This window comes from Fusarium mangiferae (assembly GCF_900044065.1).
Source record: "Fusarium mangiferae strain MRC7560 genome assembly, contig: FMAN_scaffold007, whole genome shotgun sequence".
NCBI lineage: Eukaryota > Fungi > Ascomycota > Sordariomycetes > Hypocreales > Nectriaceae > Fusarium > Fusarium mangiferae.
The window spans coordinates 2,341,700-2,359,457 of record NW_024573927.1 but is presented as its reverse complement, the minus strand read 5'-3'; the positions used below and the strand labels follow the sequence as shown (position 1 = coordinate 2,359,457).

The following is a 17,758-nucleotide window of genomic DNA, read 5'->3' as shown; positions in this document are numbered from 1 at the left end:
TACTTAACTATCATTAATTGTAAATAGTTTTCTTAATATAGTTACACTATAGCATTAATTTATATATTAAAACATAAAGCTAGGAATATTTAAAAATATAAAGATCTTTATATCATTTAGCTATTATTTTATTTAAATTATAGCTAGACTTTATTTATAAATAATTAAAGTAAAGTATATTTAAATTAAAAAAAAAATAACGCCAGGTTAACACGGATAAAAATCAGACAATGCGGCGGGATTTAGTTTAACCTGTATACAGTAGTAGGATGCACGGTCCTAAACTACGTCTACCAACAATCTGAGAAGACAAGGGTTTGGTGCTTTAGAGTGCGGGACATTACTTTTCCACCTGTGTAACTGGAAGTGTCGGATCGGCAGTCTGGCATCTCAACCCACCCTTTTTCATAACAAAACAGTTAAGTCCTAGGGTTAGCCTGTTTCAGCTAGACACACTAAGACTGCTGGCTCCGGACAAGCGGTGGCGGCTTTGGATGCTGTTCATTGGTAAAGCCTTTCCATGCCCGTCGAGCGGAGGGATTTTTAGCTCCACAACTTAGCATCCAGTCGGAAATCCAATTGCTCTTTGTACGTCTGTAGTGTACAACAAGATATAAATTGGCTAGGTCGATCCTATTGAATCGAAAAATCCTTTGTTACATCCCCCAGCCTCACCTGAGACTACCAGCTCAAATTTTCTGAATGTCCATCCCCCTCGCCGCTGTATCGCTTTAGCCGTCTCACCATGTCTCAAAACCAAGAACTGGTTCCGACTCCCGGGCCCAATCAAAAATTTATTTCCTTGGAAACTGCCAACATCAATGCTCTTATCGATGCCGGATCTCAACTGCTAGTCTCTCTCAAATGTAAAGGCGAAAGCTTTGATTTCCTCCCTTTGGATATCTTTGTGCATCGTCAGCATGATGGACAATATCACTGGGGCGACATCACCTATAGGTATCGCCAAGGAGAAGGACTATGGATCGATGGAGACTCCGCACAAAAGCGTGTGGCAGTCGAGCCGCTTGATATGGTCCAAAGTTTGGCTGCGGCTAATCTGAGACCAACTCTTCCAGAAAGCCCCCTGAATATTACTCGTGAGTGGCTTGAGGTAGATGGAGACCTCGGCCTACGCTTCACGATTCGCAACACTGGCGACAAACAGTTAGAGATCGGCAGCTTGGGCCTCCCGATTGAGTTCAACAGTGTTTTCACTGGCAAAACTCAATCCGAAATGCAGAATCAATGTTGCCTTTCTGACCCTTATATCGGCCTCGATGCTGGACACCTTCGAGTCGCCCCTGTCAATCCACAAACAGGGTCGTCTTCCGGTTTAGTTGTCACGCCGTTGCAAGGAACAGAAACGCGCTTCGAGGCGTATCGAAACCTCAAGGAGCCCTCTTTCCCTGAGACTGCTTATGGGACACATACGTTTGAAAATCTGTATGAGTGGCAAGTTTTGACCAAAGCCTGGGCGGAAAACGAATGGGCGGCATCTGGAGAGCAGCCATGGCATGATCCTTCTACCAGAATACTCTGTGGCGGCGAATGCCTCCAGGTTGGGGTGCGGTTTTCCGTTTCCAATGGTGTACGGGGTTTTGACGATGCTATCGGGAGAACGGGCATCCCTTCAGTCGTTGCTGTACCTGGATACATCTTGCCCCGAGATCAACCTGGACAGCTTCTTGTCAGAGCACCTTCGCCGGTTCAGTCAATGATCAGCGTCCCAGAAGGTGCTTTGGTAATTGAGAAGGTACGTGGAGAAACCTATACGATTCATCCATCCACATCTCCATCGAATTGGGGACGTGTTCGTCTGGATATAACCTATGAAGACGGCAAACTTCAGACTGTACATTACTTTATCACCAAACCAACTGTCGAGGCTCTCGATGACATGGGTAAATTTCTCTACAGCAATGCATGGTTCACGGATGAAAACGACGTCTTTAGGCGAGCGCCGTCGATAATGAGCTATGACTATGAGGAAAAGAAGATTATTCTACAAGACACCCGCGTTTGGGTATCTGGTCTGAGCGACGAAGGAGGGACCGGCGCTTATGTTGCTGCAGCTCTGAAACAGCTGCTGCAGCCTAAAGCAGAAGAGGTGAGAAAGCTCGATGAATTTGTCAACAAGACGTTGTGGGGCAAAATCCAACTCGAAGACCATTCGGTAAAGAAGTCTCTTTTCTTTTACGAGCCGCATGGCACTGAATTTGACTATGATCGAGATAGTGATTGGTCAGGCTGGTCATCATGGAGTCGCAAGGATGCAGATTGCATCGACCGAGCGTACAATTACGTTCATCCCACAGCTGTCTATTGGGTTATGTACCGTCTGGCACGTGCCTATCCGGGGCTGCTCACGCAAGGCTGGGACTGGTATCTGGGCCATGCGCAAGCCACAGCATATCGAATGACCGAAGCCGATGTGACATGGACTCAGATGGGTCTCATGGGCGAGACTGTGTTCGGAAAAGTGATTGACGACCTCAATCGCGAAGGTCTTTCTGACAAAGCAGAGCGCCTTGAAAAGAGAATGATGAAGCGGACTCTGCACTGGGATTCAGAGGTGGTTCCTTTCGGCAGCGAAGCTCCCTGGGACTCTACCGGTCAGGAAGGAGTTTACTATTGGGCCAGGTGAGCTTTTGTTGATGAAACACCTCTTCCGCTTGGCTAACACTAATCAATGACAGACATTTTGGATTCAACGCCTTGGCAAAACGTACTGTCAGCAGTATCCTCGGATATATGCCAACCGTGCCTCACTGGGCTTGGAACGGCAATGCTCGCCGGTATTGGGACTTCGAGTTAGTATAACATCGTTCGATGAATCAGAGGCCCTGGCTAATGTTACAACAGTGTTGCAGGGAAATTACGCCGCATAGAGCGTCAGATTCACAATTATGGATCTTCCCTAAACGCTCAAGTCCTCCTAGACGCCTTCCGTGATGACCCTGCCGACCTGTATTCACTCCGCGTTGGATACGGAGGAGCTACTGCTCCAATCGCCAATATTAACCAGGAGGGCTTTCCTTCTACAGGTTACCACGCGTGGCCAGATACCATGAAGTGGGACGGTTCTACCGGAGACTACGGCGGCGCCTTTCTAGGAATGGCCCTCAATAGCGGGACGTATGTTGCAGATATCCCTGAAGTAGGTCTTGTTGCCTTTGGTGGCATCTTGAAACAGTCAAAAGAGAAGGTCGTTGTGGTACCCAAAGATGCTGTGCGTCAAAGAGTGTACATCGGAACCCTACGACTGATGATCGAGATTGATATGGGCCAAATCACGGAGTTCCAATTCAATGAAGAGTTGATTACTATCTTCATCAAGAAACCTCACAAAGCTCCGGATCTTGACTCTATTGTGGTCTGGCTCGATTCGAGATCTGAGAATGAATGGCAGGTAACGAACTCGGACGCGGAAAAGAGACGAGGAGGTTGGAAGTGTAAGGTTGATGGAGGCGAGGTGAACATAGCGCGGATGTAGATAGTTTATCATGCTTCCTAATATCAGTCGATAACAAAATAGTGAGCCCGCAATCAGTCAATTTAACAATTGGATTTTGTTCGCGGGAACTTTCTACGATCACTCTTTGTGCTACGCTACCAAAATGTGGCACACGAGCCAAGACTTAGATTCTGACGCAAAACCGTTCTATAAAAATAAAAAAAAGAATGTGGCGTGTGTAGTCGTAATAATTGACCACTTGTTATTTTAATCAGCTTTTATTTTTCTTTCTTTCTTTTTTCTAGCGTGTAGAATGCAACAAAGTTCAAGATAACGGACATGGGTCTATGCAAGTACTGCCTAGGCATGTCTCTGAGAAGAGGCAGAATAAACCCATCGATCTATTTGTCTCAGGTAGCTTACCGGGAGAATGAACTTGGAGATTTTGTAATGAATCAGTGCGCCCCTAATACCACGCCAGTTTCAACAAGCAAGTTAGCAGAGCCAGTTCAGGACTATAATGTAGCGGACGAACTCAAAGCGTGGTACACCGGGCGATCGGGACTGCATAGAACTCAAGTAGATTCGCACCGTGTGTTTATTGCTGCAAGGAAGTACAAGCACATGTAAAGAGCTAGAAAAGAAGGAATAGATGGAAGGTCCACAGGATGTGACGCAACAACCACTGACAAAATACCCGTGCTGTGCAACGAAAGTTGTCCTCCTAATGACCACCAACCCAAATATCTTGGTACAAAGGTGAATCAAAGTCGGTCAGAATTCCACGACCAGCTAACAGTGTGACTACTTCTTTTCAAACTCAATTTTCCACCCTGTATGTTTATCAGGGACGTAAACGTTGAGCTTTGCGACACCGTGCTCGACAGGCACGGACTGGATACCGAGGAGATCAGGGTCGCCAAACGGCTCGAAGATGTCGTCTGAGCCGTGAAAGGCATAGTAAACAGCATCCAAAGTGTCAGATAGGGCATATCCGACTGCCTCCAGACCTTCGAGCTGTAACGTGAAGTTGCCCACAGCTACCCTCGATCCAGCGAGGATACGTACCTTGTCGCCGATAGTCACGAAGCAGTCAAATCTCCCGTCGCTAGAACCTTTCGTCTTAGCGCGTTGTCCAGACATTGAGGTTGCATAATATTTATAAAGCGGAAAGCCTGCTGCGCCGACATAGTTGTCGTTGTTCTCGTCTTGCGGGTCGCCGGGTGACTTGGTCAGGAGATTGGCAAAATTGTCATACAATGGCGGCTTCCACAGGCCAAGCAACCCAGCGTAATTATACCGTTCCAGGCGGCTCAGCCACCACGCGTATCCTGACGGTGTCATTTCCTCAAGGAGAGCGTACTCATTCAAGTTGACAGGTTGAAGAGGGAGATCGTACTGAGACAGGACTGCCAGAAAGTTGGGGTGGTCAACATCCGGGTCGCCGTAATGCCAGGCATACTGATCTGGGTAGGTTCGGTTGCCGGCGATTTGCATAGCCCATAATGTCCAGTGATCGTTAGACATAGATGGCGAGGATGAAGTGGTAGGCCCGCTGATCAGCACATTGTCCAAATCGGAGTCAGATCTATACGGACAGGTGTCTCGAGGTTAGCCGCAGGATCTAAATGACATGTAGGAGGCGCAGTATTTGCTCACCGAAGCTTCTTATGGGTTCTGATGTAGAGATCAACCCATTGCTGGATTGGCCTACCCCAAAATCCGGGTTGGTCAGGTTCGTTCCAAATATCCCAGACAAGCCCTTCGAGGGCCTCATTAGCTTTCAAGTCTCTGACCAGCTCGTCGAGAAAATCATCATAGCTTGTCCAATCGTTGTTATCTCCTGGCATCTTATGGTTGCTGATGCTAGACCGGTAATCGATGCCCCAGATGTCATGGGGCAATATGATGAAGGTCGCACCGAACTTTCTGGTCTGTTTGTAGTTCAGCATGGTGGCATTGAAGCGGCACTTGTATTCTTCGAAGCCAAACGCCCAGCCACGGCATGGAGTGTCGAGTTGTGCACCGCCGGCGCGACCCCATTTGATGTCGATGTCGGTGTAGCTACAAGGAATTGGATATTATCTCAGCCAGATATTCAGAAGAATGCGTATGAGCTTAAATAGTGCTTACAAATGATCCGGAATGTCGTTGGGATCATAGTTCAGTGGCATGCCATATATGAACCCTGAGGCGTTCTTGGACGATTCGCCTTGAGTAGTCGCAAGGTCGACATAAGCAGTCGAGCTGTCTTGTGCCAACGTGTGACTGAGAAGACCAAGGAGTATTCCGTGAACAAACTTCATTATGAACTTCGAAGAATGATTTTTTACACTAACTTGGATGGAATCCGGTGATGAATTGAGGGTGCGATATATCAAGGTAAGGAAGCTATCATCACGAGTGATATTTATACCGTCAGATTTTTGCAAATGTCTCTGGAAGAAGCGGAACCAGGGTGACCCTGGTCTATATCACGTACACCCACTGGCATCCTATCCCGACAAACCGTAGAGTTCTGAATTTATCCACGACCTTTGTGCTTATGCGCATACATCACATAGGAGTCTGGAATTCCTAAGATCCGGCTTGGTGATAGCCGAGGCTGGACAAACAATTCCTCAAACTGGGGGATCGACAAAGCCCCCAACCGTGGCATTGCACGATCATGGAGTCATTGACACTTGAACATCAAACTTTCGCATGTCACGCTGTAGCTGGCTTCTTCTGAACTTTGCGGGACAAAGGTGTTCTATTTGGGCCGGCTACGATCTTTGGCGGGAAAGATAATGGTTGATTGGCCCGGCTAGCGACCCCTTAGAAATGCAAAGGTATTATCAACTGCCTGAGACTTCACATAGCTTTGCTATGCTATGCCGGGCGTTCTCTTCCCCGCGGATCGACACCTTCTCCTGTCATAGCCCCACGCCACAACGCGAGTTAGACTGGTCAGACGATAGTTGCCGCTGCCCAACTCGTTGTTTGAGGACAATGCAAACCTCGATCGGGCCGACATTGATCTTTGCCTTCTCGTGACGACACTCTCCCCGCGCTGGAAAACATGGATTATCTCGCAATACAGACTAAGTCCGCCTGTGCGAGTAAAGAAGGGGCTACTGAGCCGTGGCAAAGACGCCAAAGCCGTCTTTGTCGGAGAAGGGAATGCTTGTAGCCAATCGGGATTGCTCAAAGCCGACAAACCTATCTCGCACGGTTCATGGTCAAAGGAAACTCACGAACTAATGTATGAAAGGTAATCCGGGGACCCCGCATTTCCTCTAAGGTTAAGTGAATGAAGACTTGATGACAAACCTCTCCTAACTCCACCAAGCGCTTTCCAAAGCCGGATTCTATCACGTCATCAATGAGCCGCGTCAGTCAAGTGTTGATTGGCGGCTTTGGTTACACTTGATTGGTAGGAGAGTCGGTCAAGCCCGCCAGCACCGGGAAGATCTGTATTCGGGCCAGAGGAATGTCCAAGACTAGACTTCAGAAACATGAAGCGTCCCAATGGTGAGCGTTCATTGACCGTATATCGATGTGGGGTAGCGCGCGGACCTTAGCCCGGGGATGATTGGGAAGAACTAAGTAAGATGAAGATTCCTGGCTCATCATTTTGGCTGAATAAAACTGGAGCGAAGGATCACTCTACGAACTGGCTGTAGCCCTGCCCCTCTGTAGATCTCAAAACGTTCCCTCCCCTCAACAATTCGCTTGCAAGCACCAACGTGTCTGCTTTTTAGCTACTTTTGTCTTAGTGTTTCTACCTCTGCGATTTCCATTCAATTACCAAGATGTCTTATTCCCAAAATTCTCCCTGTGAGCGACTCCGCGTATCGGGAAATTCGATAGTCAATGCGGCTGGTGCTCAGATCATTCTCAAAGGTACGGCACTTGGAGGAAACCTCAATATGGAGAACTTTATCACGGGCTATGCCGGTCATGAGCACGAACATCGCAATGCGCTTGCGGCTACAGTTGGTCAAGATAAGGCAGACTTCTTCCTGCATCGGCTTCTTCATTATTTCTTTACTGAATCGGACGCCGCCTTCTTATCCTCACTCGGCCTGAACTGCGTCCGGCTGCCTCTAAACTATCGTCACTTCATTGATGATCAAAACCCTGGTACACTGAAGCAAGAAGGGTTCACATTTCTCGATCGTGTGATCAAAATTTGCGGCATATATAATCTTTATATCATCCTCGATCTCCATGCCGTCCCTGGAGGACAGAACCAAGACTGGCATTGCGACAGTGGCATCTCAAAAGCCCTGTTCTGGGAATTTCGTGTTTTCCAGGACCAGGCCATTGATCTTTGGAAAGCCATCGCCGCACGTTATAAGAATAGCCCCGTGGTAGCCGGCTACAATCTTCTCAACGAGCCTGCAGACTCCAAACATATGCGGCTTATTACTTGGTATGAGCGCGCCGAGAAGGAGATTCGTGCAGTAGATCGAGATACAATTCTCTTCATTGACGGCAATACATACTCCTCAGATTTTAGCCGCTTTGAGCGCGTGCTGCCAAATTCCGTGTATGCCTGTCATGACTATTCCATGTATGGGTTCCCCATTGCAGGACAGGAGCTCTATTCGGGAAGCGAAGAGCAAAGAATGACGCTCCAGAATCAATTCGATCGAATGACGACTTTCATGCGTGAGAAGGGAGTGCCTATTTGGAATGGCGAGTTCGGTCCTGTATATGCAGATTCGCGCAACGATCCGGAAGCGGAGACTGTGAATAACTGTCGCTTCAGAGTGCTACAGGATCAATTAAGCATATATGCAAAAGACAAGACCAGCTGGAGTATCTGGCTCTATAAGGATATCGGTTACCAGGGAATGGTGTATGTTAATCCAGACTCACCATATATGCGCCTCGTCAAACCTTTTGTCGATAAGAAGCGTAAGCTTTCCCTTGACTACTGGGGCTGTATGGACAAAGAGGAGATAAGATTAGTGTACCAGCCTTTTACCGACAGGCTAAAAGAGATGGTCCCGAAACATTTGCACAGGATTATATATCCTCACGAATGGCCCTTTGAGCGACACCTGGAGAGGGTCGTGCGAGAGTCATTGTTGAGCGAGTATTTAGGTTGGGAATTTGCTGAGCTATTCCAGGGAAAGACAGAACATGAGTTGGATGAAATAGCTAGGAGCTTCCTTTTTGAGAACTGTATCAAGAGAGAAGGGCTTAATGCTATTCTGAAGCAGGATATTGCGACGAGTATTTGAAACCACGGCGAAGGAGAGCGTATGACGAGCAGGAGCAGATTACAATGCGAACGATGCCATGCCAGTCTACGCTGTACTGTAGGCGCCCGTGAAACTTGGAGGCTTCGGATGGTTCGGTTCAAGATTCAGTTCACACTCCCCAGAGAATCAATTGCTTCATTTTCATGCTATCATGCTGGCGAAATAGGTTGATATATTATGTCGTGCTGCTGTTATAGCATCAACGTCTACCTGCAAGTGCAACGCACCAGTAGAGTATATTAAACATCATTCATGCACCTCTTTTCTCTTAGTAAAATTCATTAATCATCCATTACTGGCAGCACGGTGACTTAATAGTAAGCCAAGTATCGTGCGTACCTTCCTAGTTTGCTGGATAGTCTTAAATGATATTTACGACGTGCTTCAAGCGTCCATTAGGTCCACCCCCAAACATCGTGTTGTAGGCTAAGCTGAATCTTCTAAGACGTGAGGCGTGAGGCCATGTATATCCCACATAAATTGTCAGACCTGGAAGATGAAATTATAATTCAATATATTTGACCTAGCTTTACAAGAATATCCCTCGCGACTACATACTGAGAAAGAAATAACCACATAACTACTTACTACTCACGGCGCTCAATACAGTGTTTTGCCAGTAGTTTGGTTGCAATAGAGCTAAAAGAAAGTTCCTTATAATAATTAATACCTAACTTAGGTTTGTGAGAAATACAGTCCTAGAGAAACTTGTGTTATTATTGCCAATATTCATAACCACAAACATATTAAGCCAGAGAAAATTGGATTTATCTTAATGCTAGTTATAGAGAGTTTCTATAAATATATAAGGTTATTATAATCTAAAGAAATAAAAGTTTAATTAAATTTAAGTATTAATATAAAATTTATAGTTTCATTATAATAAAATAATATAAATAAAAGATATAATACTTAAGACTATTTATAAGATTTAAATAAATAAAGTTATTTAAATTTAATTAATTTATATTTTTTACTTTTTATTTTAAAATAAGTAAAACTTAATTATTAATTAAGGTAAATTAAATTATATTTAATTAAATCTTTTATAGGAATTATAAAGAAAATTCTATATTTATTAAGGTAAGGTAAGAGTTTAGCATTAGCGCGAAATATCTCTTAGATGCTAAAACCCTTTCTAATCGATGCATAAAGGAAACAAGGATAAGGGCTAACGGAAGGCAACCAAAAGCCAGGGTGTCAAGCAAAATCAAAACCGGCACGACTTATCCGAGCTTGAAACGTTTAGCCAAAATAGGCTAGTTAATGCCGGAGAGCGTTAGCACCTGTCACAGCCCGCACAAAGCACGATGTTGATATTATTTGTGGGGGAGATTATCGTTCAAAACATAGTCAAAGTTATGGAGTGGAACACCCGTAACATGTGAGAATGGCAAGACCGCAAGTTGATCATACATCGATGTGAAAACGATAAGCATACCAAAAATTGTTACATGATGAATGGAAGACGCATACAATATTAAAGCTAGTGACTTCCTCAGGTCGATATGGTAGCGGGTTTGTAACAACTTTTTAAAAAGAAAATTAGATATGACTCCTAGTTATGTTATTCCACTTTGAGCCCAGGATACGATCTTTTGTATAGGTCGAATTCCTATCCTTGTTCTCAGCTGTCATTGGCTACCATATCCCAAATTTGGGTTCCATCGTCGTTTTTACCCAAAGACGCTAGCTCCACGTCGATATCTCGATCTTGGACGGATAAATCATATCTGATGAGGAAGTTCGCCATCCAGTGATCCATATCAAAGGTTTTTGAGATGGTACTGACCCGGCAGGCATTGTGAAAGGTTTGGAGTCGAAGAAGAGCAATCTCGGTAGAGGGCCAGTACTTCTGGAGTTCCTGTAGAATCATGAAGTTTTGCTCAAGGAGTCGTTTTGCTTCTTTTGCCTCTGGCCTGTCGGCTCCTAAAAGCATCGTGTGTAGGTGGATTGTTGATGCAACAACAACAAGATGACTGTTCACCGGTGACCACAGACAGTCTAATTCGGGGGACGAGTTAAGCTCCCACATAAGCTTACTTAAAGCTATGGCATGAGCTTTACAAAGATTGGCATAGGTGACGGCTTCTTCGTCTAATGCCGTGACGTCTTGTCCCTCGGGTAACGCGTATCTGTTAAGGAATTGGTAGAATAGCAATTGACATGTGTGGTGATAGATGACGTGCATAACTGCAAATAGTCGACCTTGACCAATGTGCATGTACGTCTTCCAATTCTCCGTTGTGTTCCGGAGATTGTGTGGTAAACCGGTAACCCAATGGTCTAGTTTACTTGCCAGACCGCGCACAAGTTGTCTGACAGTGAACTCAGCGGCTGGTTTGTTTACTATATCGTGATTGAGCTGTACTGCTTCTGCATGCCAGTGACTTAATGGGAGTATCAAACCCCAGATACTCACTCGTGACACATCCGAAACCATAGAGTCATCAGCAGGGCCACCCGGGGATAGACGGTCAAACAAGTCCTGCCTCAAAGGTCTGGGAAAACTCGGATCGTTACGGAGCTGCTGAGGCAGTTCGGCACGGACAGAGGTCCAACAGTCCATCATCCACGTCTGCCAGTATACTAGGATTGAGTTAGCAAGAGAACAAAAATGCTGGTCATCAGAACAGACAATTAATCTGGATTTCTCTAGTCAGTCCGTCAGAGCTTAAATTTGCGGGAAGCCCTTGGGATTGGGCCATCCGGATTGCTTGACAGGTCAGTAGGGCATCTTGATCTGCATCCCCCTCGACAAAGGCACCAAACGCAAGGAGAATACAGCCTTGGAGAGCTTCGAGCGATATAAGCTTAGTCCGTTCATTAAAAGACCTAATTGCATCTTGTAAAAACGACTTTCCTCGTTCCCATGGAGACGTGCCGTCGAATGAGGGATTTGAAGAGAACCTGAGTTGAGTCCAGATTAGAAAGTGTTTTACAAGCACTGAATGGAATGTACCTAGCTGAAAGTGCCATGACGCCCAATAATAGGTAGTCTGGTACAAGTCCCTTCTTCTGATCTTGTATGAAGGATTGTGGGTGGAAAATCAAGTGCTGTTTAAAGTGTATGATGTCAAAGTAAATGCCGACTAGCTCTTCGCATAAGTCCTGATCCTCGAGCGTGGTTTTGACAATTTGTGATTCTATGCTACCCTCGGAGGTCGGACTATCATTGAGAGGGCATGAGATAGAGCCTTCGGCAGGCGGTAAAATAGCTGGGTGTCCACTGCTGACTACATGAGCTTGAATTGGCTGTGGGTTACCTGTGGATGTACGGGGTGGAGGTGCATCGCATCGTAGACCTTTCCGCGAGCATAACTGACATGTCTCTCCTGAAGATCCGGCTATGCACCGCTTCTTTCTGGCCCTGACATGAGTGTGTCAGTCATGGATTTGTAGCCAAGAAAAGGGTACGAACCTACCTGCAAACACTACATGATGACGCCGTCCGCATGTTGAGAAGAAGGTGGGTGAAATTGGAAGTAAACAAGGTTATTCAACGGTACCGATAGACGAACTCAAGAACTTTCTCTGTATCGTTTGCTCGTTAAATATGAACCAGAGCTCGAAAGCCTTAAACCAATTAACAGGTATGAATTCAAGTTCATGTCAGCCAAGCGGGGTCGCGTGAGAAAACGTGTCTGGCCTGTCACGTGGACAAATCATAGTTAATCTAATTTTACTTTTAAGCACTGTAACAGCATTAAGGGAAAATCGGTATTAATAAAAATAAAATCTTATAAAATATTTAATAAGTATATATAATAAAATCTTAACCTTTCAAAAGTTAAAACTGCTATAAAATACAGTAAAGTATTAAATTAATTAAAATTAATAGTTATATTATAAATTAAATATAGTAATAATAAATTAATATCTTTTTATCTTAAAGTTAAAAGAAAATTACTTAGACATTTTAATTAAGGTTTAAAATTTTATATTCTAAAGGTTATTATATTATAAACCTTAATTTTTAGAAACTAATTAATAAATTTATTATTTTTATAATTTAAACTTACTTAAATCTAGGCTTATATATTTATATATATTTTTTAATATATTTTTTAAAATACTATTAAAATTTTAAAAATCTTTTAATTAATAATAAATAATAATTTAAAATTAAGTTTTATAATTATACTTAAACTTTAGCTTATATAGGTATAGGTCGTAATATTAAAGGGTTAAATCTTATATAGCAAGAGATATAAATTCTAAAAGTAAATTCCTACAGTTATCTAGAGGGACTCTAGAGCCCGCTTGGCAGCAGCTTCACCAGCAATAACAGCGCCCTCCATAAACCCTGCCCAATAGCTCGATGCCTCAGTCCCAGCGAAGTAAATCCCACCAACCGGCTTCGTCAGCGCAGGGCCGAACTGAGTCCAGACATTTGGCGGGAACAATCCCGTATGACCACCTCTAGAAAACTCCTCGTTATCCCATCTCTGAAGAACCCACGACTGAACCTCCCTCGCTTTGGGGCCAAAGTATCTAACAAAGTCCTCTCTCACAGCAGTAAAGATATCCTCTTCAGAGGCATCATCGAGTCTTCGCATCTCGTTTGCTTCGAGAAATCCCATCATTGCACCGAAGCTTCCATCAGGTGGGGAACTGTCGAATGTTGACTGGGATACACCTTGAAGACTTGCGACCTCGCCGCTGAGACCTTGGTCACGCCAGAATGGAGTCTTGTAGATTGCGATGACTTTTCCAATTGAGCCCATCGGGACGCGCTGGCAGAGCTGGTCTCGTGCGGCTGGAAGAGGAGGTTGGTAGACGATACGACCTGCCAGCGTGGGCGGGATGGCGATGATGACTTTATGTGCTTGAACGTGGAAGGCGTCACCTACGACGAGATATCCATCGTCGATCTGGAGAATCTGCCGAACAGGTGCCTCAAGTCGGACTCTGTCACTACCAAGACGCTCAGCCAGTTTGATAGCGATGTTCTGTGGCCCGCCTTCAATCCTCTCTTCCAGTGATCCATTCTTGACGTTGGTCAACATCTCCATTCGGCCCTTAGTTTCTGCGTCTCCAGTTCGGGCAACATTGATCACAGCGCTCAACAGTGAAACGTCTTCCCCTTCTGCCGACATGACAGCTCTGTTTGTCAAATCAATCACGCCTCGAGCTACTCCATCACGCGCAAAGCCATCGAGCCATGACGACAGCGTGAGACGGTCCCATTCTTTTGCCTTCGGATGCGTCCAAGGTTGATGCACGTCGATCTCACTTGCCATCTCATTGAATTGGACTGTGATATCAGCCAGAATCGCGATATCCTCTTCAGAGAGCGGTGGTAATCCCTGCGTCTTGACAGGATTATAGAGGAGAGGGCCCTGACCAGGTATCCACATGAGCATATCGCCCTCGATGTATGTCGGGAACGTCTTGATACCCAGGTCACTGGCTAAGGCAAGAAGTCTTTTGTGGTTTTTGCAGACAAATTCAGCTCCGGCTTCGACTTTGTGGCCATTTCCGTCTTTCACCTCCACGTCGTAGACCTTTCCGCCAACTCGATCTCGGGCTTCAAGGACAAGAACTGATTTGCCGGCAGCAACGAGATCTTTGGCAGCCGCAAGGCCACTGAAGCCACCGCCGACAATGGCTACGTCAACATGCTCGTGGGTCCATTGCGTGGTGGGCGAAGAGGTTAATACTGTCATTTTGTGCAAAGGGTAGGAATATGAGATGATGAGAGAATTCGGAGAATAGACCAGCAAAGAATTTTAGTAGATGGAGCTACTCTAATAAGGTAGAAGAAATATATATGGCCAAGTATTGAATTTATAGATCGTAGCAACGCTAAAATGCTATCTCCCTTATTTACAGATGGATCTGGAGGGCTACCTATTCAGTCATTTGTGGATTGCCAGGGAAGCCAGAGTTAGCTGAGTTCGGGTTCAGTATAGTATGATGGCAAAGGATCCCAATTTGAAGCATGATATTTGATAGGAAATACGGACCGAGCTTGCAATGTGATAATATCGTAGCTATTTCCCCCCGAGGATTAGGATGGAGGTCTCAAGCTCCACTCCACCAACTTCTCCCTTCAGGCAGTTCACAGCGAGATCCACAGATTATGCGACTAACCTGTTTGGGCAGCATTCACTGACATGTGCAACTGTGAGTTATGACCATCAACAGCTATTAGTTTGCTGCAGAACCGGCAATTACTCTCCCAAAATTTAAGCAGAGATAAAACTCGGCAGGAATGTTACTATAAGTAGTTATATTCTAAACAAGAACCAGAAACGTAGCCTTCAGCTTCATAATCCGACTTTTATTTCAACTGCACAACTTGTGATCCCGACCATCCAGCATCATGGCGCCTCCGACTGAGAATAGCTTGTTGTAAGAGATTGAGAAAAGGAGTGAGTTCTCTGAATGCACCTATATGTATGACTAGCATTAACACTACGCGTTGTCAATGTTGATGTTGATACGCTCAACCCTGAGTTCATACGATCTCTCCCAATTAGGCCAAATGATCAAACTTGCAATCCCGCATGGTTGTCTCTAGCTCTGCAGGATCCATCTAAAGCAGAGTTGATCAGGACTACAACCCTTGAACTTCAAGACCAGGGCTTTCTTGCTATACTCTCGCGACTTGTAAGACGGGTATTCCCGACGCTTCCTCCAAAATCTAACTATCATAGGCCGTGCATCTCTGCAAAAGAAACATCGATCTGATTAAAGGTCGTGTCTTGGTCCAGACCAGCCCTTCAGCTGCATACAACTTCCAAGAGACACTGGATCATGCTCGCATCTACGTATCTGAGTTTGAAAGGGCTGGGATCCCAAAGGACCGATATTGTATCAAGATCATGGCTACAGGTCCTGGGGTGAACGCAGCCAAGATTCTTCACGATGAAGGAATTTCGACGCTGGGAACAGGCGTGTTCAGCGTGGTCCAGGCAGTGGCATGCAGTCAGGCGGGTTGCTTGTATATCAGCCCATATTACAATGGTAAGAGAGACGAAAGCCTTCCTTTTTGCATGTTACCTGAGCTAAATCGATGCCATCAGAGATACGAACTCACCTGGATCCATCTCTGTGGCCTGATGTCCAGGACCCAGCATTGCAGCATCCATTTTCGCATCGCATCGCCCAGATGGTCCAAGCATACAAGACTTTGTTTGCTGCCACAGGTAAAGAACAGCCATTGATTAAGAATGCCGGGTAGGATTCTTTGTCTCCATGCCCGCCGAGTCCATTGAAGCTTACAGTGTCAGCTTTCGCTCCTACGAGGAAGTTCTCGCCTCGTCTGAACTCGGCTGCCATTCTGCAACCATCTCCCAAGATCTGTTGGAGGAGGTTGAGAATCTTACACCTGAAAATATTATACTACCAGCCCCTCCAAAGATGGCTAGCCTGAAGAGTCCTTATGCTGATGATGTACCTATCCCGTCGCCCAGACTGTCTGCGCTGCTTAGTCGCCACCTGGATGAAGAGAGAGGATGGTCAGCAAAGGATCTGACAGTGGACTTGTTGGCTGATGGAGGAAAGGCGTTAGATCAAGCTCTGGAAAAAGACTCGGAAGCCGCTCGCATGGTTAAGGAGGCTTTGGATATGTTTGTCTTCTGTGAAGAGGAGACCAAGAAGCTGATCAAAGGGACAGCGTTACTTGCAAGCTTATGAGTAATTCCGACGACCTTATGTGTACACGTTGGAAGGTCTCTATTCCCAAGGTGAATTGCATGAATGCCGCATATCTCGCGAAATATTCTATAGTGTATACGCCGCCGCTCGTATAGCTCGATGATGTACTGCTCAGAATGTCTTGTTTGTATTAGGTAGAGTTCTTTCAAACATAATCTCTAACTTATCGACAGCCTGTCCCCGTCCCTATTTCACATTTTACTATTTGTCCTTACGACGTGAATCTATCGTAACTGGAGTTAGTCAGGGTTCCTTAGTTGAAGTTAATGGGACCCCCATTCGATGGCCCTAACTTTAGAGTAGTCCGAGGGTAGCTGCCACCTCAAACCCCGCATCGGCACCCGCGGACATTTTACCCAGCTGACCAACCCGCCGAAAAGCCGAGTCGTTTGAGATTGCCTCTTTCGGAAGGATTCCTCCAGAAGTTGTACCCAGAACACCATTATCCCGCATCCCAAGCAGGCAAGTTGCCTCGAGTGGTGAGAAATATGTAGATATAGAAGTAATGAACAATATATATAAACGAAGTTCATCTCTTGTGTAGAAGATCGAGGAAGTAGGTCCATTGCATAAACGATCTCTCCTATTCTATCAATACCCAAAATGTCTCAACTGGCAAGTATAAAAGCTTGAAAAGGAATATGGCATTGGGAGTAACAGCTAAAACGGTCCAGGAACCCACAAACCGTCCGATCAATCATATAGCAATTTCATGCCCTGATATCGAAGGACTTGTTAAATGGTACAAAAGCGTTCTCGGCTTCGAGGTCATTGGTGACATCCAGCATTGCATCAGAGCAAAAGACCCAGCGCCATTCGAGACAATCTTCGTCTCATACCCAGTGTCACTCCAAGAACTGAAATTCGCCATCCTCACGACTGGCAATGGCGTCTGCATCGAGTGTTTCCAATTCATTGACCCACCGCCAAAGCCGCGAGATGGGGATTTTGAGTATACGAGGGCTGGCTTTTTCCACATCTGTGTAACGGATAGAAATCCTGAGATACTGGCAAAGAACATTGTAGATGAGGGTGGAAAGGCGTTGGGAGGCTGGATGGATTATTCAATATTTGGGCTTGAGGGGCATAAGGGGATATATACCCAGGACCCGTGGGGCAATGTAGTTGAGATCATGAGTCTGAGCCTTGAGAGGGTTTCTTCTACTGGGACCGCGTTGATGAATGCTGCAAAGCCGCTTCCAGCGGGTAAACTATAATCGAAGATCTCCAAATACGATATCTAACATCTTAAGATTGGAACCGATCGAGTAATTTTAGCCAGTGAAATCCTTCGATATCGGGAAAGGCGATACCCCATCTTACGCTAGGTACAGTCCGCGGAGGCCGACAAGCGTAATCGATGAGGGGACTCCGCATCAACAAC

At 45.5% G+C, this 17,758-nt stretch overlaps 7 protein-coding genes across 7 annotated transcripts; 4 read left to right on the top strand and 3 right to left on the bottom strand.

Moving 5' to 3' along the window:
- Positions 1–745: 745 nt before the first annotated feature.
- FMAN_14007 (uncharacterized protein) lies at positions 746–3,493 on the top strand (the record flags this gene model as incomplete). Its single annotated transcript, XM_041833549.1, has 3 exons — positions 746–2,640; positions 2,697–2,810; positions 2,863–3,493. 3 exons carry the CDS (start codon positions 746–748, stop codon positions 3,491–3,493), a joined length of 2,640 nt encoding a protein of 879 aa, XP_041683901.1.
- Positions 3,494–4,258: 765 nt separating this feature from the next.
- FMAN_14006 (uncharacterized protein) lies at positions 4,259–5,760 on the bottom strand (the record flags this gene model as incomplete). The annotated part of the gene is made up of 3 exons (XM_041833548.1): positions 4,259–5,042; positions 5,114–5,518; positions 5,588–5,760. The coding sequence occupies 3 exons, from the start codon at positions 5,758–5,760 to the stop codon at positions 4,259–4,261; spliced, it is 1,362 nt and encodes a 453-aa protein (XP_041683900.1).
- Positions 5,761–7,248: 1,488 nt separating this feature from the next.
- FMAN_14005 (uncharacterized protein) lies at positions 7,249–8,688 on the top strand (the record flags this gene model as incomplete). The annotated part of the gene is made up of 1 exon (XM_041833547.1): positions 7,249–8,688. The coding sequence occupies one exon, from the start codon at positions 7,249–7,251 to the stop codon at positions 8,686–8,688; it is 1,440 nt and encodes a 479-aa protein (XP_041683899.1).
- A 1,648-nt stretch (positions 8,689–10,336) lies between these two features.
- FMAN_14004 (uncharacterized protein) lies at positions 10,337–12,166 on the bottom strand (the record flags this gene model as incomplete). The annotated part of the gene is made up of 4 exons (XM_041833546.1): positions 10,337–11,298; positions 11,348–11,619; positions 11,672–12,079; positions 12,135–12,166. 4 exons carry the CDS (start codon positions 12,164–12,166, stop codon positions 10,337–10,339), a joined length of 1,674 nt encoding a protein of 557 aa, XP_041683898.1.
- A 784-nt stretch (positions 12,167–12,950) lies between these two features.
- FMAN_14003 (uncharacterized protein) lies at positions 12,951–14,378 on the bottom strand (the record flags this gene model as incomplete). Its single annotated transcript, XM_041833545.1, has 1 exon — positions 12,951–14,378. The coding sequence occupies one exon, from the start codon at positions 14,376–14,378 to the stop codon at positions 12,951–12,953; it is 1,428 nt and encodes a 475-aa protein (XP_041683897.1).
- A 659-nt stretch (positions 14,379–15,037) lies between these two features.
- FMAN_14002 (uncharacterized protein) lies at positions 15,038–16,353 on the top strand (the record flags this gene model as incomplete). The annotated part of the gene is made up of 5 exons (XM_041833544.1): positions 15,038–15,066; positions 15,195–15,324; positions 15,372–15,681; positions 15,741–15,894; positions 15,948–16,353. 5 exons carry the CDS (start codon positions 15,038–15,040, stop codon positions 16,351–16,353), a joined length of 1,029 nt encoding a protein of 342 aa, XP_041683896.1.
- Positions 16,354–17,015: 662 nt separating this feature from the next.
- FMAN_14001 (uncharacterized protein) lies at positions 17,016–17,591 on the top strand (the record flags this gene model as incomplete). Its single annotated transcript, XM_041833543.1, has 1 exon — positions 17,016–17,591. The coding sequence occupies one exon, from the start codon at positions 17,016–17,018 to the stop codon at positions 17,589–17,591; it is 576 nt and encodes a 191-aa protein (XP_041683895.1).
- Between the last annotated feature and the right edge of the window lie 167 nt (positions 17,592–17,758).